This window comes from Nicotiana tomentosiformis, chromosome 3 (assembly GCF_000390325.3).
Source record: "Nicotiana tomentosiformis chromosome 3, ASM39032v3, whole genome shotgun sequence".
NCBI lineage: Eukaryota > Viridiplantae > Streptophyta > Magnoliopsida > Solanales > Solanaceae > Nicotiana > Nicotiana tomentosiformis.
The window spans coordinates 37,410,789-37,434,693 of record NC_090814.1 but is presented as its reverse complement, the minus strand read 5'-3'; the positions used below and the strand labels follow the sequence as shown (position 1 = coordinate 37,434,693).

The following is a 23,905-nucleotide window of genomic DNA, read 5'->3' as shown; positions in this document are numbered from 1 at the left end:
CATTTTGTTGACTATTAGTTGCCTTACCTTGCGGGTTGGGTTAGGTGCCATCATGACTAGATGGATTTTAGGTCGTGACAAGTTGGTATCAGAGCCCTAGGTTCATAGGTTCTACGAGTCATGAGCAAGTTTCTTGTAGAGTCTTACGGATCAGTATGATGACGTCCATACCTATCTTCGACAGGCTACAAGGCATCTAGGATAAACTGTCCATCTTTCTTTCCTTATCGTGCAACATTGATTCAACTTGAAGCATATCTCTTAGAATTTCATCCACTTGCTCGTATTTGATGTTGAGAATTCGGTATCAGCTATGCATCGATGGTTTGCTGTTTCATGGATGAGGTGCAAGATATATTCTTGGTGTTGTGGTTATAGGACAGTCTAGAGGACTTGAGGCCAGGTTTAGATTGCAGCTTCTGCTCGGTTGTTTCTATTGTGTGAGTATGTGCTTTTGGACTCATATGTCCGGTACTGTCCCTGAGAGTTAGATTCATGGCTTAGTGAGTGGTTGGATAGCTATATGGTGGGTATGATGAGAGTGCAAGGTGTATTTAGATGGTTTGGATGTGACGAGAAGAATTTTGCTCCGGATGCGAAAAGATTATGGATGATAGATTTTTGTCTTGTTGTGTTGTACAGTCTTGAGTTATGAGTTTGTTGAGAGATCTTTAAAATGTACATTTGTGGAACGAAATAGATTCTTATGCCTTGATGGCTCAGTTCAGACTCAGGAAGATTAAGAGATAGCATTGTGGCTGTGATTGTGATAGGTCATAGAGAGATGCCTAGTTGAGGCTGAGCGGGTGGGTTATCACTTATGGGGTAGTCTACGGATATGTGATCTTTATGATGTTTCAGTGGAAATTTTTCTTTCTACCGATGGGTTATGTGTTTCAATTTGAGTTTGAATCGCTTGAGGAAGTTCGCACGACTATCATGAGGGTGGATATGCGCTTAGCAGGTGATTTGGGTATCTTATAATTACGGTTACATAAGGTCATGAAGGATTTAGTTGAATTACAGTGCAAGATTTTAGCAGTTATGGAGTAAAGGTACTGTGGATCGTCAGATGTTATGTTCTATGGTTTCAAGCTAAGTGGGGCAGTCTATTATCTATGGTCAGATTGCATAGTCATGTGTTATATTATTTTTGGTCTAAGGCATATTTGAGGAACAGTTATAACTTGAAGGGGTGACTTTGAGGTTAGTGTGGGGAAGGAAATTGTTGGGTGCATGATGTGTTACACTTTATAGAAATATGGAAATCTAGAAATGATTCGGGTTTGTTATTCATGGTGTATGTGGTGTGTATGGGGTGGAGATTCACTCGGTTGCTTAAGGTAGGGTTACTTTCGTAGGTGTTTGTGTGCTAATAGAGCACAAGTCATTTGGCACGTACTGGTTGTGCATTGGAGATTAAAGTAGAGTGGGTGATTCTCGAAAAGATTTTAATGGGTTCAAGCTTCACATGTGGTATATGAGGATTTTCTGGATCCGTATATGGCTAAGATATAAGAATTTGCATTGGGAGGTATCGAGTTTTGCGGTATTTTTGTATCATTAGTGGTTCTACATATTAGTATCAGAAAGGTTAAAGAAATAGCTTCACGTTCACGGAAGGCCTCTTCAGAGTGGATATCTCGATTGTGGTATTTTGGGTGTTAAAGAGGGAATATAGTGGCTTACGGGCTTTAGGAGGATGTGGTTTCATGCTAGGATATCTTGTGGTGAGCTTTGGTTAAGGATCGTAGTCTACCGGCAAGGAGAAGTGTTAACTTGAAGGCAAGTCGAGGGGAACTTGAAGAAATAGGCCAGCTTGGTAGTGAGTGGATCACCATAATAATAAGAGTGATCGGTTCCTTTGGTGGTGAGACTCTACAGGTATTTTGTGGCAATACTCTTGGGTTTGGCAACCTGTGTGACTTGGTTGAGTTAGAAAGACTCAGTTTTTAATGGGTTGGTTATGTGCTAATGGGTTTCAAAGAGTTCTCGATGGTTTCTACCACGACTTGGGACGGATGTTTTCTAAAGGCATGGGGAGATTGTGGAGTGTTGTGATTTTCTCCTAGATGAGGTCCAGTGGAAGGTTCCTGGTGGATGGGGTGTCTATCCTACTTGTGATTCAGAGTTGATAATGGAATTCATGTATTTTCATATGATGAAATTGGTGCACCCTATTTTGCACTAGTCAAAACAAAATACAACTAATGATTCTTCTAAAGTTGATAAAAGAGACTCGCCACATAATTGTAACGACCCGACAGGTCATCATGTGCATTAGAGCCCAGTCCCTTTTGATGCTTTGCACATCTGTATTCATGGTTTTATGACTTGCGGGGTAGGTTAGTTTCGTTCCGGGAAGGTTTTGGATTGATTTGACCCCTTCGGTTCTTATTTAAAAAGCCTAAGAGGAAAATATTTACCAATGTTTGAATTATTGAAAACGACCCCGGAATGGTGTATTGATGGCTCCCATAGGTTTATATCGTGATTTTGAACTTGGGCATATGCTCGGAATCGGATTTCGAGGTCCCTAGGGTGATTTGACTTATTTTGCCGAAAGTTGACAATTTGAGGTTTAGAAGTTTGACCGTACGTTTACGTTTTGGCTATCGTGTTCGGAATTTGGTTTTGCGACTTGGAATAGGTCTGTTTTTCTATTGAAACTTGTCACAAAATATGGTGTCATTTGGAGTTAGTTTGATAGGATTCGGACGCTTGATTGCAATTCTAGAAGCTCTTGAGTTTTCTTTTGAAAATCATGCGTTTTGATGCCTGATTCGTAGTTCTAGCCCTTATTTTTGTGTTTTGATCGCGCAAGCGAGTTCGTATGATGTTTTTAGACTTTTGTTTATATTTGGTTTGGAGCCCCAGGGGCTAGGGTGAATTTCGGACGTGTTTCGGAATAGTTTTGAACTGAATCAGATTGCTGGTGTGCTGGTGTCTCTGATGTCACAATTGCGAACACCAGCATCGCAATTGCGATCATAGCAAAGGAGCCTTATGTATCGCATTTGTGATTCCTTGATCGCATTTGCAAAAAATAGGCTAGACTGGGTAGTATCACATTTGTGATCATTTCGTCAAATTTGCGATAGGGACAGGCTTCGCAAATGCGAAGCTAATGCCGCATTTACGACTCCCCCCTTAAGCTGTCAGCAGCCGCAATTGCAAGACTTTCTTCGCAATTGTGAACCCAATATAGCAATTGCGACATCTGTAACTGAACAAAAGATTAGAAAGTCGGGATTTGATCTCATTTCTCTTATTTTAGAATCCTAGAATCGGTAGGAGGCGATTTGGAGAGGGGATTTTGATCTACAATCATTAAGTAAGTAGTTTTAATCAATTTCCAACTATATTTCATGATTATTTATGAGATTTAACATCAAATTTATGGGAATCAAAAAGGAATTTTGGAGAATTTTTTCTATGTTTTGAAAAATAAAAATTTGGGGTTTGAGAGTCAAATTGGACTCGGATTTGAAAACAAAACACATATATAGACTTGTGGGGTTATGGGTAGTCAAGATCTATACTTGCACTAGAGTTTTGATCAGGTGGGTCTGGGGTTTACTTTTGTTGACTTTTGGGAAATTGTGTAAAGATCGTAGCTTTATCTATCGTAATTTGTTTTTCTTGCATTGTTTGATGATATTAAGTCATTTTTTCTTAGATTTGAGCCATGTGGAGGCGAGTTTGAAGGGAAAAGCTATTTTTGAGGGTTGATTTGGCCTAGTTGAGGTAAGTATCTTGCCTAACTTTGTGTGGGAGAACTACCCCTTAGGATTTGGTTTGATTGTGTTATTTGAATTATGTGAAAGACGTGTACACAATGTGGCGAGTGTATACACTTGCTTATATGTGTTATTTGACCGGTTTAGACTCTTAGGATACTTATAAGCACTTAATTGAAGATATTATTCATTGTTCTATCTTTCGTTGTAAATTTTACTCTTACATATTTTAATTGAAGTTATTATTACATGTTTTAGTTTCCCATTGTCAATTTGCTCTTATATGCAACTATTGTAGTTGGTGTTACATGATGTTCTTTCTATTTGTTGAAGTTGTTCCTATGCATTTCAACGTAGTTTCTATTCCATGCTATATTTTTTTGTTAAGCTTATGTTATGCACTTGTAGTGAAAGATGTTATTTCTTGGAAATACCTTCATTTTGAGTTATTGATGTTGAAGTTGTGAAAAACTATTAACATTGAGGTCGAAGTTGTTGATTATTAAGATATGTTTCCTTGTTGAGTATTACTCATTAGTTTTGTTATTATTGAGATTCTTGTTCACATTGTGGTTGAGTCGTGGACTATATGTTGTGGTAACATTAGTATTGTTAATTTTTGCAAGTGTTGTGGCATGTGGGCACGTGTAGTGCAAGTTGATTATTATGTTGTGATACTGATAGGCATGCAGTGGTATAAGGATAGAGGCTAATATGCATGCGGTGAGATAAGGTGGGATTTATATGCGTGTTGCTAGTAAGGGAATTACTTGAAGCCACGCGGTGAGATAAGGGGGCTAAAACACGTGAAGATATCTCGGGAAAATGTTTTCAAAATAAATGCAAGACTCACGCTGTGATATAAGAAAGATTGTGATTGTGACTTGTGAAATGAGATTTGTGAGGTGTGGTACCTTGGTTGTGATTCTTGTTGCATATTCTATGTTAAAAAGCTTGTTGATTTGGAACAATTGTTATATTTCTTCATTGTTTTTACTTGTTTTTTTTTACGGTACTTGATCACTTGTTGTCCATATCATGTAGTTGATCATTTGTTGTTCCTATCGTGAGTTCACTCTTTGTTGCCTTTATTCTCTTAATTTCCGCTGTTAGCCTACATTATTGTACTGCTTTGTTGTCGTCCATTTCCTCATTTTCTGTTATTAGACTATATTATATACTGTTTAGCTTTCTTGTCCTAGTAGGTGTCTTGACCTAGCCTCGTCACAACTCTACTGAGGCTAGGCTTAATATTTACTGAGTACCGTTGTGGTGTACTCATGATACGCTTGTGCACATGTTTTGGCAGATCCAGGTTCATTCGCTCGTGCCAGGCGCCAGTGATTGATTAGTTATTTTCGGAGACTTCAAGGTACACCTGCTCGACGTTTCCAGGCCTCGAAGTCACCTTCTGGTTTTAATTGTACTACTGTTTATTTCCAGTTCAAAACTGTATTGTATTTCAAGGTTATTAGTGCACTCTTTGTAGAGCATATGACTCGGTTCCACCAAGTTTTGGGAGTTATTGATAGTTGTATCTATTTGGTTTTACTATGACAGATTACCGGTTTAATTAAGTTGATATTTAAATTGTTATTTTTGCTAAATCTTGATGTATGTTAGGATACCTAGTCTTAGAGACTAGGTGCCATCACGACATCCTAAGGAAGGAATTTGGGGTCGTGACAAGTTGGTATCAGAGCTCTAGGTTCATAGGTATTATGAGTCATAAGCAAGTTTAGTAGAGTCTTGTGGATCGGTACATATACGTTTGTACTTATCTTTGAGAGGCTATGGAACCGTTAGGAAATTCCACTTCTTTGATTCCTTATCGTGCGAATTTGATAATTTTGAAATATCAATCTTTATCTTTCTATTCTATCACAGAGGGTGAGCACACGCACTGCTAGATCCGATGACCAAACACCCGCGCCCCTTGCTAGAACTGCGCGAGGCTGGGCTTGGGGTAGAGACCGAGGAGGGGCACGTGCTGCAGTAAGAGAACCTGCCCTAGCAGCGACTTAGCAGCCACCAGTAGCTCTGGTTGGGGATCAGGCACCCGAGATGCCTGTTGTTTCCCCTAGACTTTAGGAGACTCTAGCATAGTTTTTGAGCAAGTTCATCACTCTAGCTCGGGCGGGATTGATTCCCCTTGCACCAACTACATCTCAGTTTGTGGGAGGAGCTCAGACTCCCGTGGCCCATACTCCAGAGCAACGGATCCACATAGATCAGTTTTCGGGTGTCATGCTAACACAACCCGTTATATCGGTTCAGCCTAAGGTCAGGCCAACGACATTTGATGAGGAGCAGAGGAGACTTGAGAGGTTCAAGAAGTATGATCCTCCTACTTTTAGTGGCACAGCTACCGAGTATGCGCAGGTTTTTCTAGAGAAATGTCATTGTATTCTCCACACCATGGGAATTTCATAGGTGAGCATAGTTGTTTTAACTACATTTCAGCTGTCACGAGCAGCGTATAGGTGGTGGCAGGATTACAAGGACGGTAGGCCAGTTTATGCAGGCCCACTCATTTGGGCTCAATTTTTAAAGATGTTTTTTAGAGAGTTTGTTCCCTAGACCCTTCGGGATGCATGGCGCACAGAGTTTGAGCAGCTGCATCAAGGGACTATGTAAGTGTTAGAGTATGCTATCAGATTTAGTGAGTTGTCCCGACATGCACCTCCATTATTTTCTACAGTTAGAGAACAAGTGTATAGATTCATCGAAGGGCTCAGTTATGGTCTTAGGTCCAGTATGGCTCGGGAGTTGGAGACAGATACTTCATTTCAACAGGTGGTAGAGATGGAGCAAAGGTTGGAGAGTATGTGGGGCCGAGAGAGAGAGGACAGAGAGGCCAAACGGCCTTGAGATTCAAGAGGATATAGTGGTGTACGCGCTCCAGTTGTAGTTTGATAGTCATGGTAGAGACTATGTGAGTTGACCAGTCCATTAAACACTTCCAGCTTCTAGCAATGTTCTGGCTATTCCAAGATCTCAGGTTACCCATTATGCTCAGCAACTTTCAAGTGCACCTCGTGCACGGGGTGCCTTTAGCGGTCAGTCTAGCCGACCAGGCCAGAGTTAGTTTCAGCAACCATACCCACCGAGAGCTTGTTTCTAGTATGGTCATACTTAACATATGGTGAGGGACTGTCCCGGACTTAGGAGGGGTGCACCTCCACAGACTACACAAGCTCCATGGATCCCACATGGTCCACAGGGTTCACAGGCTATGGTTGCTACTTCAGTTATCGCTCCACCTACACCACCAGCCAGGGGTAGAGGTCAGGAGGATCTAGGTCGCCCTAGAGGGGGAGGCCAGGTTCGTTTCTATGTTTTTCCTAGTAGGACAGTAGCATTTGCATCGGATGTTGTCATCACAGGTATGGTTTCGGTCTGTCGTAGGGATGCATCGGTCTTATTTGATCAGAGATCCACTTATTCATATGTGTCATATTACTTTGCTTCATATTTGGATATATCTATTGATTCCTTGAGTGCCTATGTATTTGTGTCCATGCCTGTGGGAGATTCTATTATTGTAGACCGTGTTTATCGGCCATGTTTAGTCGTTACTGGTAGTTTTGAGACCAGAGTAAATCTATTGCTACTCAGAATGGTGGACTTTGACGTGATCTTTGGCATGGATTGGTTGTCGCCCTATCACGCTATTCTGGATTGTCACGCCAAGACCGTGACACTGGCTATGCCAAGGTTGTCACGGTTGGAGGGGAGGGGTGGGTACATTGGATTATATTCCTAGCAGGGTTGTGTCCTTTCTTAAGGCATAACGGATGGTTGAGAAGGGGTGTGAAGAGTATCTAGCCTTTGTGAGGGATGTCAGTGCTAATAAACCTACCGTTGAGGAAGTTTTGATGGTGAGAGATTTCCGATATGTGTTTCTCGCATACCTTCTGGCATGCTACCCGATAGAGATATCGATATTGGTATTGACTTGTTCCCGGAAACTCAAGCCATTTATATTCCACCATATCGTATGGCACCAGTGGAGTTGAAGGAGTTAAAGGAACAACTTATGGAGTTTCTTGATAAAGGTTTCATCTGACTGAGTGTCTCGCCTTGGGGTGCTCCAGTTTTTTTTGTGAAGAAGAATGATGGTACTTTTAGGATGTGTATTGATTATAGGTAGCTGAACAAGGTTACAGTGAAGAACATGTACCCATTGTCGCGCATTAATGACTTATTTGATTAGCTTTAGGGTGCTAGAGTATTTTCAAAGATTAATTTGAGATCAGCGTATCATTAGCTGAAGATTCGCTATTCGGATATCCCCAAGACTACTTTCAGGACTCGGTATGGTCACTACGAGTTTCTAGTGATGTCATTCGGACTGACCAACGCCCAACAACATTTATGCACTATATGAACAGTGTGTTCTAGCCATATCTTGATTCTTTCGTCATTATGTTCATTGATGACATCTTGGTGTACTCTCGCAACTGGGAGGATCATGAGCAGCAATTGAGGTTTTTATGGCTAATTTTTCTATGTTTGGTCCCTTTTTTGATGAATGCTTAACAAATCTGGTAAAGTGCTTGCTAGGTGTGGGAGACTAATCTTGTACTAAATTGGGTGAAGTGTCATTTTATGGTGCATGAAGACATAGTGTTAGGGCACAAGGTATCCAAAGATGAGCTGGAAGTTGACACGGCTAAGGTGGAAGCAACTGAAAAGTTGCCACCACCAATTTTCGTGAAAGGATTCATATGTTTTCTAGGACATGGAAGTTTCTGAAGCTGATTCATTAAGGATTTCTCAAAAATTTTCTCTCCACTATACAGGTTGTTAGAAAAGGATGTGCTATTCATGTTTGACGATGCTTGTCTGAAGGCATTCGAGGAGCTGAACAAAAAGTTAGTGAGTGTACAAATTATAGTGGCTCCTGACTGGAATGATTCATTCGAGTTGATGTATAACGTCAACGATGGTGCAATTATGGCCATTTTGGACCAAAGGAAGAATAAACTGTTTCACTTCGTTTACTATGGAAGCAAGATCCTTATTCCTGCTCAAATTTCGGGTTTACTTGGTTAGTACAAAATAGCTGTCTACACAGGTCATTCAACCATCAGGTATTTGTTTGAAAAGAAAGATGATAAAACGGGGCTAATCTGTTGGGTTTTACTCTTGCAGAAAGTTGACTTGGAGATCCAAGACCATAAAGGAATATATAATCAAGTGGTTCATTAGTTGTCCAAGTTGGAAACTCGGTATCATGTGGCTAATAGAGGTGTGATCAAGGAGACCTTTCTTGATGAGCACCTGTTGGCTATTACTAGAGGGAAAATGCCATGGTACACAGATTATATGAACTACACACTTAGCGAGTGGAGAGCTTCCACCGGACTTTGAACTTTATGACAAAAACAAGTTATTGGGAGATGTGAGATCCTATGTGTGGGATGAGCCATTCTCGTTCAAGTTTTGCACTGATCAATTGACGAGAAGATATGTCCCAGAATCTGAGAAGAATGATATCTTACATGACTGACATGCATCATCCTATGGTGACCACCAAGCGATTGAAAAAACTGCTACAAAGGTGTTGCAATCGGGCTTCTATTGGGCTAGGTTGTTCAAGGATGCCCATGAGTTCGTAAGAAAGGGTGATCACTGTCAGATAGCTGGAACAATTACAAAAAGGCATGAGATGACATTGCATGAAAATTTGGAGGTTGAAATTTTTGATGTGTGGGGAATAGATTTCATGAGTCTATTTCCTTCATCAAAGGGGCACAAATACATTTTGGTGGCTGTCGACTTTGTATCGAAGTGGGTGGAGGCCATTGCTCTTCCTACCAATGATGCTAAGGTTGTGTGGTAAACTTTGTGAAAAAACATATTTTCAAAAGGTTCGACATCATATAGAAATATTGAACAAAATATAACAACTTTAAATTCAATAAAAACAGTGTAATATGATAAAATCTTCAACACATGGATTCAATCAACAACTTTCAAAAACTCGTTAATATTGAGTAATAAGCTCTACATAGAATACACAAGATGTCTCAAAATACATTACTGTTAGGGATACAATAAACAGTAGCAAATGAAATAAGATGGTGACTTGAGGCCTGCGAGTGGAACAAAAGGTATACCTTGAAGTTTCCAACAACTCGGCACCACCCTCTAATGACCAGCACGATATGAGGTAACTGGATCTGCACACAGAATGTTCAAAAGGGTAGTATGAATACACCACAGTTGGTACCCAATAAGTATCAATACTAACCTCGGTGGAGTATTGACAAGGTTTAAGTCAAGATACTCACTAGTTAAATAACTTCTGCAAGATATCAACGTAAGACTGATAACGAAAAGCATAACCGAATAATATCAACAACCTCGATGAGAATGTAACAACAATTCCACGTAAATTGATAAATTTTTCCAACAAGATATCAATGTGTACGGGGCATGTGATAGCGTATTAAAACACAACCAACAAATCACAAAACACAAGCCTGGAACCTTTAAAAAAAGCATGTTTGTGATAAAAACATCAACTCTCGGTTTCAACACATGAACAATAACAAGAATCACACTGATGTATATCATAATTTTCCCAACAAGCCACCCTTATGCTGCCGCACGCACATTAACAATGGAATGCCACCCATTGTGATGACCCGATAGGTCGTTTGAGTACTAGCTCCTTTTTTGTGTTCCAAGACCTCCCGTAGCTTTATTTGACGATTTATGACTTGTGTGCGTAGTCCATGTTGATTTTCGAATACTTTAAGTGTAAAATTTTGAAGAAAATGTGATTTCTGACTTCAATTTAAGCTTGAGTTGACCGCAGTCAATATTTTTTGTAAACGACATCGGATAGGTTCTTTGATGATTTTGGTAGGTTTGTATGATATTTTTGGACTTGTAAGCATGTTTGGTTGGGGTCCTGGGTGACCCCTATGGTGTTTCGGCGCATTATGTAGAAATTCGCAAAAAATGAGTTTCAAGTTGAAAATTTTGGGTTTTGATTGTTGATTTTGGATATTTGATGTTATTTTGATGATTTGCGTTAGCGAGCGAGTTAGTATGATGTTAATACACCTATGTGAATGTTTGAATTAAAGCCTGAGGGGCTCAGGTGAGTTTTGGTTGATTTTGGAAATGCTGAAGCTTAGTAGTTGCTGGTGTGATGTTGTAGGTCTCGCAATTGCGAAGACCTGATCGCAATTGCGAGCCAAGAAAATGCGAATTTGGTCTAGGCAGGCAAGTTTCGCAAATGCAAAGAAATAATCACATTTGCTAATGGCAGGGTTTCCCTTTGTCACGACCCAAAATCCTGCTAGTCGTGATGGCACCTGACCCAACTCGCTAGGTAAGACAAATGATAGAAAACACAACTTGAATAGGATAACAGGAATCAATAAATAAAACAACTGAGCTTTCTATACAAAATCCCAAGGATTGATAGTACAAGTCATGAACTTCTAAGACTTAGAATTTACAAAGCTGGTACATAATAAATACATCATTTATTCAAAATGTACATAAACAGATATATAAATCTAAAGCTACCAAGAACAAGATGTAGCAATAATCGGAACGCAGGTACATCTTCAATGCCATCTCCCGTCGTATACAACAACATCAGCTCAAAAATCTGCACGCCAGGTGCAGAAGTATTGTATGAGTACAACCGACCTCATGTACTCAACAAGTAACAAACCTAACCTTAGGTTGAAAGTAGTGACGAGCTCAGAAGAAGGTCAGTGTCCAACACCAATGGCCAATACAAACAAATAAATACATAATGGAGGCAGTAAAAGTAACAACTCAAAAGATATCATGCTCAGCTTGTTCACAATTACATAAACGTGTACATGCTTTCCAAGTATAAAAGTCATGTCCGGATATTACAACTGAAAATTAACTAAACATGAGTTTATCAATAGAATCGTATTTCCATTTCACAACACCATATAAGAATTTTCGTTTACCAATTAGCACGAGGACAATACATCTTTATGCCTACATGTCAATATACATGTCAATTCATTAATTATCAAATACCGTTTAGCATGAGGAATGTACATCTCTATGCGTACATGTCAAATACACGAATCATGAATGTCACTGTTGCTCCAAAACGCACATGCAAGTATACGTGGTCGACAAATAATATAGGATTGTAAGTCCAGATATCATACCAACCGAAAATTATGATTAACTGTCAACTAAATTAAACCCAAACAATTAAACTATTCAAGCAAATCATAAAGTATGAAAAATTAAATCAAACTAATCTAGAGTAATAAACTAAGAGATTAAAGGGAACAAGTATTCAATCTTAGAGATGAATTCAATGGGAGAAAATATTCCAGAGCTATGGGTTATCTAACAACCCCGTTGAGTTTTTCACTTAAATTGTCTAATTAATTTATCTGGTTTATTAATTGACAGGGTTCATATTACTCGTAGCCTTCTCCCGAAGTACTATTCGCCAATTCAAGCTAACCTAACGCCTATATTCCTATGGAATTAGGATTAACAGAAATGTATTTATAATTCCCGTATAGTAACCAAGCAAAGCGATTAGGTATATCCCTATCCTAACCGCAAATCCGTTCCCGAGGCTCGAGTTCAAGATCTTGCTCTACTCAATCTTATATGCAATCTAGAATTTCCTCTCCCGAGTTCAATCCTAAATTCGTAGATAGTATTCAATTGGTGATCAAACAATCAAATAATTAAGCGCAAGATTGAGTAAATAAACCAATATGATAAAATAATAAGAACAATTCAAGCTTCAAACTATAACGTTCACGTAGCACCCACAAATCTAGAACTAATAAACTATGAAACTAAGAGAAGAGAAGAGAAGAGAAGAAAAACTAGTTAGAAGCCTCCTCCAAGCGTGGTGTGTTCTCCTTAGGTCTAAAGTATGTCAAAAGTCCAGAAAAAAATATTTTTCCATGTATTTATACCAAGTAGGGTAGGACCTAGACGAAATCTCCCTTTCCTAGCCGAAATAGGAAAACTTGCAAACTTAATGCTTTTCATGCGTCGTACTGTGCGCCGCACTAATGCTTTTTCATGTCAGACCACAAAAAACCCAGTCTCTGAACTTTAGAAATTTCTGACAAAAATGTGCACTAATGCGTCGCACAGTGCCTTGCACTAGTGCATTTCTTCAGCAGTTGCTTCTTCCTTGAATTTTGACATCAAAAATTGATCCTCGACCCCTGAATACAATCCCGGCTTAATCCCTTGGGCTTTTACTCAGACTTCAAAGCTTCAAATAGCTCAAATTAGTTCCATAACATCTACATAACTCAGAATTACTCCTACAAGGCATAAAACACATAATAAGTGCAAAACACTAACAATTAAAGCTTAAACACAATTAAAGTGCAATAAATTTGAGTGCGATAAGTGACTAAAATACGAGATTATAGCCTACCATCAACACCCCACACTTAAACTATTGCTCGTCCTCGAGCAATCAAACTATACTTTATATAGACACAACCTTTTTAAATGATCCTCCTAACTCATTACACCAAGAATATTTAAAATAGACTAAGCACAATAGTGTAACATCATCACCTCAAGATTTAACTCACAAGCACCATGCATTTTTCATAACCCACTCACTTACTCTAACGTAGAGGTCAAGAATTACCTTTCCTTTATGAATCAAGTGCCCTCACACAACAAAAGAGAGTAGTTCCACACTCAATAAAATTTAAGAGCAATTAGGAGCTCAAGATATAATAAATTCTCTCACTCTCAGAAACAACATTCATATGCCACAAAAGATGCACCATAGGCTTGCTCGTAGTGTACCGCTCTACTAATCGAGCTCATTCTGTCTAAGATCAAGTAGGACTTTAATTGGTTGTAATGTAGGCTGCAGGACGAGTAGGATACATTTAGATATAAGAGTGACTACACCTCCCTTAGCACTTTAATACATACACTTTAACATTTAAAACCCCACACTTATGTTAAACCATAACTCAACTTTCACATCAATATACATCAACTCCCTACTTCTTTAAGCATAATTACATCAAGAGTTACCACTTTAAAGGAATATTTTTCACAACAATACAACTATTGTTCTTTCTTTTCTTTTTCAATTCAAGTGACTCTTACTTTTTCAAAACAGTGCACCTTTCTTATTATTTCATTAGTTCCACTCAAAAGCCAAACCAACCACCCCACACTTTAACCTTTACAAAGTTCATAACAATTCCAAGTGCTCATGAGAGGTGAAACGGTTCAAACAAATGGTTACTTCAAACAAATGGGTAAGGCTTGTAATGTGGTTGCCAAAGAAACAAAATTACAGGCTCAAAGGGGTTAACTACGATACATAACAATTAGGTGGGTAAAAGCATATAACTGGCTCAACAAAGAAATGCCTATATCACTTCCTAGACTGCCCGAAACTACTAATTCACTCTGCAAGCACACGGGGCAAGTTCTAGACATCAAATGCAATGCACAGAATAACACACAAACCTCACAAACACATGGCACATAACTCACTCAGGATTGGACTCATCAAGACACTCTAGTCAAAGCCGTTAAGCAAAGTTAAGATCATACAATTTAGGTACTTATACAAGAGTCAAAAATTGAGCCAAAGCATCACAACCAAAGTACTCACTATTCTCAAGGCATAACAAAATCAAGAGATATTGCTTCAATTCCAATCACATCACAATGGCTCCTACTCCTAAAAAAAATAAAACTAACTTCACCCGGTTCAAACAAAACCCATGGAAAAGAACTGCGGCACAAAGAAAAATCAAGAGGTAATTGCTACATTACCTACAAAGAAAATCTTTTTGTCCTTTTTCTTTTGACTTAAATCCCTCAAGAAAACTGTCTAGGAGATCCATCATTGGGAAAAGTCCCAATTTTAACAAAAACTACTACTCTCAGAATGAGTACTACAACTAAGCTAAGATAGCACAGAAAATCACACAAACAATCTCCTCACCCCACACTTAAAATTTTGCAATTTTTTCAGTACATACAATAAATAACAAGAAGGTAAATGAGACTCCCTAGTAGGCCAAAGGCCGAAGAATTAGTAGCTCATGTGATACTCAAACTTCCCATAGTATGGTCCTTTGTGTGGGCATCTCACACTTAGTTTCAACCACCTGTTCGATTTTGCACACGCCTATTGGCTTTGACTCCATACTCCTAGAAAACATAAAAATAACACTACAAAAAAAAAACACAATAAAAAAAATAAAAAGAAAAGAAAAACTATAATTGGGTTGCCTCCCAACAAGCGCCTTATTTATAGTCGTGGCACGACGACATCGCTTCACCACTTTTCCTTCCACTTTGAGGATATGAGTTGCGCCCCCAACTTTGCATCAATTTTTCTGTCACGTTCCTGGGACGGTGGTGTAAAATTTAAGGAATCAAGCAATAGGTATCACATCTTGCACTTCTTGGCTTTTAAGTGAGGGATGTCGTTTTGTCTCCTTGGCATCACAAATTTCAGAATATAAGTACTTTGTTCCCCATTTATTGACTCCTCCATAGGCTCGAATGGATCAATTCTCATGTCACCAACCAAACACATTGTTGAAAAATGTTAAAATAAGACCCAATGCGCTCCAACTCTAGAATCACTTCACTTTTGACATCCTCACTTTTGCGCACTTCATCGACCTTGGCATCATTAATAATTTGGTCGAATAGTTGGGATTCCTCTTTTTGCTCCACAAGTTGGCCAGTATCTACAACAATTGGTTGTAGGGCATCAAACGCCTCAACCTTTTTATTCAATTGAGCCTGCAAGTCATAGATATCTGGGCCAAATTGGTCTATCTCTTGCCTGAGCTCAGTTCTTCCTTCTATCAGTTATTCTGTTATATTTGAAAGACCATCACGGAGAGACTCATGAAAATGTATTAGCTGAACTTGTTCCTCTTGTAAAGATTGGCTCACTATATCTGCTTCTTCTAGTGGGAACTCACTCTCTATAGCCAATTCTTCCGCCTCGGCCTTCATTCTCATGTTGCACTAATTCTTTGTAATGTCTTTTGGTTTTCATCTTGTTGCTCGGCTACTTGCCTCATTATCATGTCCTGTTTCTCGGCTACTTGCCTCATCATGTCCATAATACGAGCAACGCGTTCCATATCCTCCACTTCATTGCTCCGATCAAACTCATAAATATTATTAGAAACATTATAATAAGAGCTCTAAGACGAATAATAAGAATTAGGACAACCATCCCAATGGCCACCTTGACAACCACACACATTACAAAAATTCCACATATAAGATTGAGATTCACAATTTTGCCACAAGTGTGATCCTCCACAATATGGACATGGATCACCAAAATAAGAATAACCAATATTCGACCAATTCTCGTTCCAAGATGCCATGTAAACAAAGATAATAAAATATTAAACTAAGCTAAAATTTGAACTAGAATAAACAAAAAGTAAGAATCTAATCTAGAAGACTAGTTAATTTCTAAGTCCCCTGCAACAGCGCCAAAAGCTTGTTACTCCCAAACGTACACACAAGTATACGTGGTCGACAAGTAATATAGGATTGTAAGTCCAGATATCATAATCACATGGACTTGTGATTAACTATCAACTAAATTAAACCCAAACAATTAATCTATTCAAGCAAATCCTAAAGTATGAAAAATTAACTCAAACTAATCTAGAGTAACAGACTAAGAGATTAAAGGGAACAAGTCTGCAATCTTAGAGATGAATATAATGGGAGAAAATATTTCATACCTATGGGTTAGCTAACAATCCCGTTGAGTTTTTCACTTAAATCGTCTAGTTAATTTATCTGGTTTATTGATTGACAGTGTTAATATTGCTCGTAGCCTTTTCCCGAAGTACTACTCGCCTATTCAAGCTAACCTAACACCTATATTCCTATGGAATTAGGATTAACAAGAACGCATTTATAATTCCCGTATAGTAACCAAGAAAGGCGATTAGCTATATCCTTATCCTAACCGCGAATCAGTTCTTGATGCTCGGATTCAAGATCTTGCTCTATTCAATCTTATATCCAATCTAGAATTCCCTCTCCCGAGTTCAATCCTAAATTAGTAGATAGTATTCAATTGGTGATCAAGCAATCAAATAATTAAGCGCAAGATTGAATAAATAAACTAATATGATAAAATAATATGAATAATACAAGCTTCAAACTACAACGTTCACGTAGCACCCACAACTCTCGAACTAATAAACTACGAAACTAAGAGAAGAGAAGAGAAGAAAAACTAGTTAGAAGCCTCCTCCAAGCGTGATGTGTTCTCCTTAGGTCTAAAGTATGTCAAAAGTCCAAAAAATAATATTTTTTCATGTATTTTATACCAAGTAGGGTCGGACCTAGACGAAAACTCCCTTTCCTAGCCGAAAAAGGCAAACTTGCAAACTTAATGCTTTCCATGATTCGCATTGTGCGTCGCCCAGTGCGTTGCACTAATGCTTTTTCCTGTCAGACTACAAAAAACCCAGTCTCTGAACTTTGGAAATTTTTGACAAATATTTGCACTAATGCGTCGCACAGTGCCTCGCACTAGTGCATTTCTTCACTAGTTGCTTCTTCCTTGAATTTTGACGTCCATAATTGATCCTCGACCCCCGAACATGATCTCGACTTAATCCCTTTTGCTTTTACTTAGATTTCAAAGCCCTAAATAGCTCAAATTAGTTACATAACATCCACATAACTATGAATCACTCCTACAAGGCATAAAATACATAATAAGTGTAAAGCACTAATAACTAAAGTTCAAACACAATTAAAGTGCAGTAAAATATAGTGCGATAAGCGACTAAAGTCGCAGTACCGTCTAGCATGAGAAAAATGCATATCTATGCCTACATGCCAAGTATGGGTGTCAAATGAATAATTTCACGGTGATTTTCCTAGGTACTCTCACCCTTAATATACTCAAGTTGTCTATCTCAAATGCCCTCTTCATCACACATACACACACACAAATCACTCAGCATTGTACAGGTGCCTATCTCATAAGCCCCTCACCAAAGCACGTGTATATATATCATTGTGCCTGCGCTCACTGCTATTATGTCAGACTCAGGAGGGGCGAATCCTACCCAAGCGCTAATCAAAATCCTATAAGGCCTGCTGCGGCGGGCAACTTGATCCACAATGATAAATAAGCGAATAAGTTCTGTTGTGGCGTGCAACCCGATCCACAATAATAATAATAGTAATAATGAAAATATGGCCTATTGCGGCGTGCAACCTGATCCACAATAGCACTCACAATACGGCTCTCAGGCCCACCTTAGTCATCAATCTCTTAGTCTTAAGGTCTCACAATCTCGTACCACTTATCTCAAACAATGATAACATGCGATGTAAATGAATGATGAGTTGAGACTGAGATATGATATGCAAATAAAAATCGTGGGTAAGTATATAATTACAGATATAGCAGATAACTCAAACAATAGAAATAACATAAACATGAATCACAACTCAATTATTCTAACAAAGAGGAATTACACAGATAGAACAAGATATAACATCAAAACAAGTTCGATCTTAGTTTAATAGTCAACTTGAATCATATACATATCTTAGAACATAGTTCCTAGGGTTAAATACACTCAAATCCAAGTTTAGGTATGTTACTTACTCGAACAAGCCAAATCCAATACCGGGCAAGCTTAACAATACTCTAGAACTGCCATCCTGCGCGTATCAACCTCCGAACGACTCTAAACTAGCCAAAAGCAACTCAAAAACATCAAATAATGCCTAAAAAACAATACCAAATGATAAAGGTTGAATCTTTACTCAAATACTCAAAGTCAACCAAAAATTCAAACCAGGGCTCGCACCTCAGAACCCGACAAAACCCACAAAATCCGCCAACCCATTCAATACGAGTCCAATCATACTAATTTCACTCAATTCTGACTCTGGATTGATGTCCAAGGCTCTAAAATACAATTTAGGAAAGTTTAGACAAAACTTCCAATTTTTCTTTTGAAATCATCAATCAAATGCCAAAAACGAAGATAGAATCACAGTATATAATAGGCCGATTAGAAAATACTTACCTCAATTCATGTGGTAACAATCGCCTCCAAAATCTCCCAAATATGAGTTTCCAAACTCAAAATATGATAAAATGAGCAAAACCCTCGATTTATAACTTATGCCCAACACTTTTCGCATTTGCGAATAATAGGACGCTTCTAAGACAATTAGTCTGCTTCTGGGGAAACCAGTGAAAGTCCGACCTTCCGCACCTACGTAATAAAGCCCGCTTCCGCGTAAGTGCAGGTGCGATACCAAACCATGCTTTTGCGCACTTCCTCGCTTCTGTGATCACAACTTCCGATTTTGTGCTACCGCAGATGCGCTCCCAGTTCCATTTGCACTTTTGCGCTATGACTGTTGCAACTGTGGCTCCGCACCTTCGCACAATATTCCATAGGTGCAGTGACACCAGGTAACCAAAAATCTCAGCAATGCCAATCTAATCTGAAATGGTCCGAATCAATCCGAAACATACTCGGGCCCCTCGGAACCCCATCAGAGTAAACTACAAGTCCCGAAACATAACGCGGGCCTATTTGATGCCTCAAATCAGACATAACAACATCAAAACCATGAATCGCACCTCAAATTAAACTTAATGAACATTTGAACTTTCAACTTCCATATCTGGTGCCGAACCATATAAAATATGCTCAGAATGACTTCAAATTTTGCACACAAGTTCCAAATGACATAACAAAGCTATTCCAATTCTCAGAACCACAATCCGAACCCGATATCATCATTATCAACTCTTGGTTAGACTTATGAATATTCCAAACCGTCAAATTGCCAATTTTTGCAAAATAGTGACAAAACCTTCTAGAAACATCCAAATGTAGGGCATACGCCCAAGTCCAAAATTACCATCCGGACCTAACGGAATAATCAAAACTCCGATCCGGTGTCAAATACATAAGAGTCAAACTTGGTCAACCATTCCAATTAAAGCTTCTTAGTTAAGAATAATTCTTCCAAATCATTCCCAAATCCCCTGAAAATCAAAACCGACGATTCACACAAGTCATAATATATCAAATGAAACTACTCAAGACTTCAAACAGCTGAACGAAATGCAAATGCCCAAAAGGACAGGTTGGGTCATTACAGTCTCCCCTACTAAAACATACGTGCGTCCTCGAACGTGCCAAGAGTCGTTCCAAAGCCATCAAATCACTGTGTAAACCCACGTTGCAAATACCTGGCGGTGTTCCCACATCACCCCAATCCATATAATCATGAAAACACAACATAACTGAAGATCCCTACTTCAACATTAGACTGTAAACCTTAGAACCCCATTTCCAACATCCGAAATTCATTACAAGACCCGAATCTTGCATCTGCACACTGTGTAAGTCTGAACAAGCTGTTTCAAGACATAACCATAACCCTTGATATAATCACATGATATATCACATAACTCGCATACTCGTAGCAATAATTTCCGATCACAGTAGCTGCTCAAAAACTAATCCGGTACCGGTAATGTACCTCATATCAAATAAAACCTCATTAAAAACTTTCGTACACTGCCGATGATGAAAGAAACATGCAGAAATACATAACTACTCATTATATCAACATTTCATGGAGCTCTCTCTCGTTCAACAAGAACCAAAGCCAAATGCTAATCTGACTTTCGATATTATTCTTCCAAATACCGTAATCAAATCCAATAGCACCCATTCTAGGTCCAATGACCTCATCTCATCAAGCGCATCTATTCTACTGGCATGCCATATCAATACAACCTAAAGCCAGAAATCGTGCAATCTGTGCACCAATAAGCAACAATTCAAATGTATTCAAACATGGAAATTGACTCATATGTGAGAACCCCCATAAGCTCAACAAGTACCACCACAATTGCAATGCTATGAACTCATCACACATAGTAGAACCAAGACACATGAATCTATCACAAAAGATCATAACCCAAAATAACCCCGTTGTAAGGTGTCGCCGCATCCAAACAACAATCTGTATGAAATATGTCAAGCCACAATGCTCAAAATCAACAATCGCACGCAATTAGACATCAAGCACTCGCAGTGTATGACCATAACCATGGAGAAGAGAATAACACAATATACCACAACACGGAAAGATCATAACCAAGCCACAATTAACCATTCAACACCCCAAGAGCCATCACACTCGCATTCTGTAGGAAGGCCCAAACAGAACCTCATCATATGTGCATATATCCAACAGATCACAACCCATCATAGCATGGAAGAATAACACATAGAACATATCAGAACGTGAACAAGCTCAACTCTAATCGAATGACACATTCCCAACACTAACAGTGCTAAGTCAACAAATCCGACCCGGTGTAGAATACACATCCTCCTTGGGCCTACCAATGGGTCCCTAAATTAACTCTGGTTATCCCCATTGGATAAATAACCCTCCAAGCACATACATACAAAAGTCCACAATGACATATCCATAGCACATACTACCATATGTCTAACTTTGGCCACATCTTCACAGTACGAAACCGCGAAATAATTTTCTCTCCTAGTCTCCAAATCTGTAGAACACATGAATCACCATAGCCGATCCCAACTCCACCACTTGAGTGATTAACACATTTCTCATACACAATCATCCCACGAGATATATTTTTATAAGTCTCCCGGGCCACATAGCAAAATCTGAATATTAGCCATCGATCAACCAGGCGAGTACCGCAATACCAATGAAGCATCCGAAGTCAGAACACTATGTGCCTTCTGAAATAAGCATTCTTCTCAGCTAATACCAAGTAGTAATTGCATTCATCTAAACATCTAAGACTGTCCATGTTGTATAAATTCATGACCTTCCCTTGAAAATCGAACTGTGACCTTGTACAAGCAAATCCCAATCCCACACGATGCACCGTATCTATCATGCAATCATATGAAAATACGAGAACCACATAACCAACCGGGAGTCATAAGCAGCTTACATACTCAATTAGCTTGAAAACTTCCACCTAGCCCTATTCATGGGAAAATCACAACGCGTAACTCCTCGTGCCTATAGAAAATACCCATCCCAAGTCGTGGTAGAAATCATGGACAACTCTACGAAGCCCATTTGCACATAACTAAGCTACCATAACTGAATCCCTCTAAATCAACCAAGTTATACAGGTCGCCAAGCACAAGAGTATTGCAACAATAACACTTGTAAAGCCTCACCACACTATAAGAACCAAAAGAATTGATTATACCATTACCATATTGATCCAACCCACTACCAAGCTGTCCTCTTCTCCGAGTTCCTTCTGAATTACCCTCAAATTGATACTTCTCCTTGTCATAACACCACGATACTTACCCAAAGCTCACTACAAGAGATCCTAGCATGAACTATGTCTCCCTGAAGCCCACAAACTACTGTATCCCCTCATAAGCACCCAAAATACTGCATCCAAGTTACCCACTATGAAGAGACCTTATGTGAATCTAAAGTTGTTTTCTTAATCTCTTTGATACTGAAATTTAGAATCCATAATGATACAAAAATACTGCGAGTACCGACACCATCCAATGCAAATCTCAAATCTTAGCCATATACAAATCCGGAAAATTCTCGAATGCCACATATGAATCTTGAACTCTTTAGAACCTTCTCAAGAGTTATCCACCCCATTCGAATCTCAAATGCACCACCCAAAATGAGTCGAAACACTTGTGCCACATTAGCTCACCAACTCCAAAAGCAGTAATCCACACCTCTAAGCAACCGATTGAATCCATTTTCTCAGTACATTACATCCATCACGAATAACAAACTAAAATCATTCCAAGAATTTTATATATCCATAAGGTATAATACATCATGCATCTAGAAATTTACTTGTTTAAGTCATCCCCAAAACCAACCTCCACAAGTATGCCTCAGACCGAAACCAATACAACACCTAACCATGCAATCAAAACGTCGATAGTAGACTCTCTCACTTGGCTCAAAGCCATAGAACAAAATATTCGATCACTTAGGATACCCATACTCTATTACTGCCATAATCCCACACTTAGATTTAACTATATTCTTCATAATCTCATGCAACACAAACCATAAAATACCTCAAATTGTCTTCTAAGCTTGCATTTATCCTCATGACAGTCAAGTCAATTTTCTCAACCGATCCAAACTCAAATCGCAAAACATATAACCCACCGGTTGAAAGAAACTCTCCCCACAATATCATAAGATAACCCACCTGTTTAGCCTCAAATTGGCATTTCACTACGCACTACCATGGCCACAACCACCATGCAATCACTTAATCATCCTGAGTCTAAACTCGTCAAGAAGATATAAGAATCTACTTCATCCCATAACCGAACAACATGAAAGATCCCTCAACACGATCATAACTCGAGACTATACAACACATCAATATAGAAATCAAGCATCCAATAGTCCTTTTCACATCCCTAGCAACATCAAAGCCATGTGAACACTTCTTACAGTCACCTCATATTCATCATATAGCTATACAAGCACTCACCGAGCCAAAAATCCAACTCCTTGGGATACTACTAGACATATAAGCCTAAAAGCACATGTTTACACAATTGAAACCACTGAACCTACGCTATGGTCCAACCCTTGTCTCAAGTCCTCCAGAATGGACCATCACCAAAACACATAAAACATATTTCATACCCATCCATGGAGTCACAAGCTGTCGATGCACATCTAATAGCGAGCGCTCACATAACATACGCGTGAGTGGAAGGAATTCAAAGAGATACGCTTTAAGCTAAATCAATGCCGCACCATAAGGAAAGAAAGATGAGAAGTTTATCCTAGATGCCTTACAGCGTCTCAAAGATAGGTACATACCTCATCATACCAATACGCAAGACTCTACAAGACATTTCCTCATGACTCGTAGAACCTATGAACCTAGAGCTCAAATACCAACTTGTCACGATCCAAAATCCAGCTAGTCGTGATGGCACCTGACCAAACCCGTTAGGTAGGCCAAACGATAGACAACACAACATAAATAGGATAACAGGAATCAATAAATAAAATAACTGAGCTTTCTATAAAAAAATCCCAAGGATTGGTAGTAT

The 23,905-nt window shown here is 38.9% G+C and overlaps 1 protein-coding gene across 1 annotated transcript; it reads left to right on the top strand.

The window, feature by feature from the left end:
- The first annotated feature begins 6,882 nt into the window (after positions 1-6,882).
- Positions 6,883-7,506, top strand: LOC138907639 (uncharacterized). Its single transcript, XM_070198242.1, has one exon. It carries the CDS (start codon positions 6,883-6,885, stop codon positions 7,504-7,506), a length of 624 nt encoding a protein of 207 aa, XP_070054343.1.
- Positions 7,507-23,905: the final 16,399 nt, after the last annotated feature.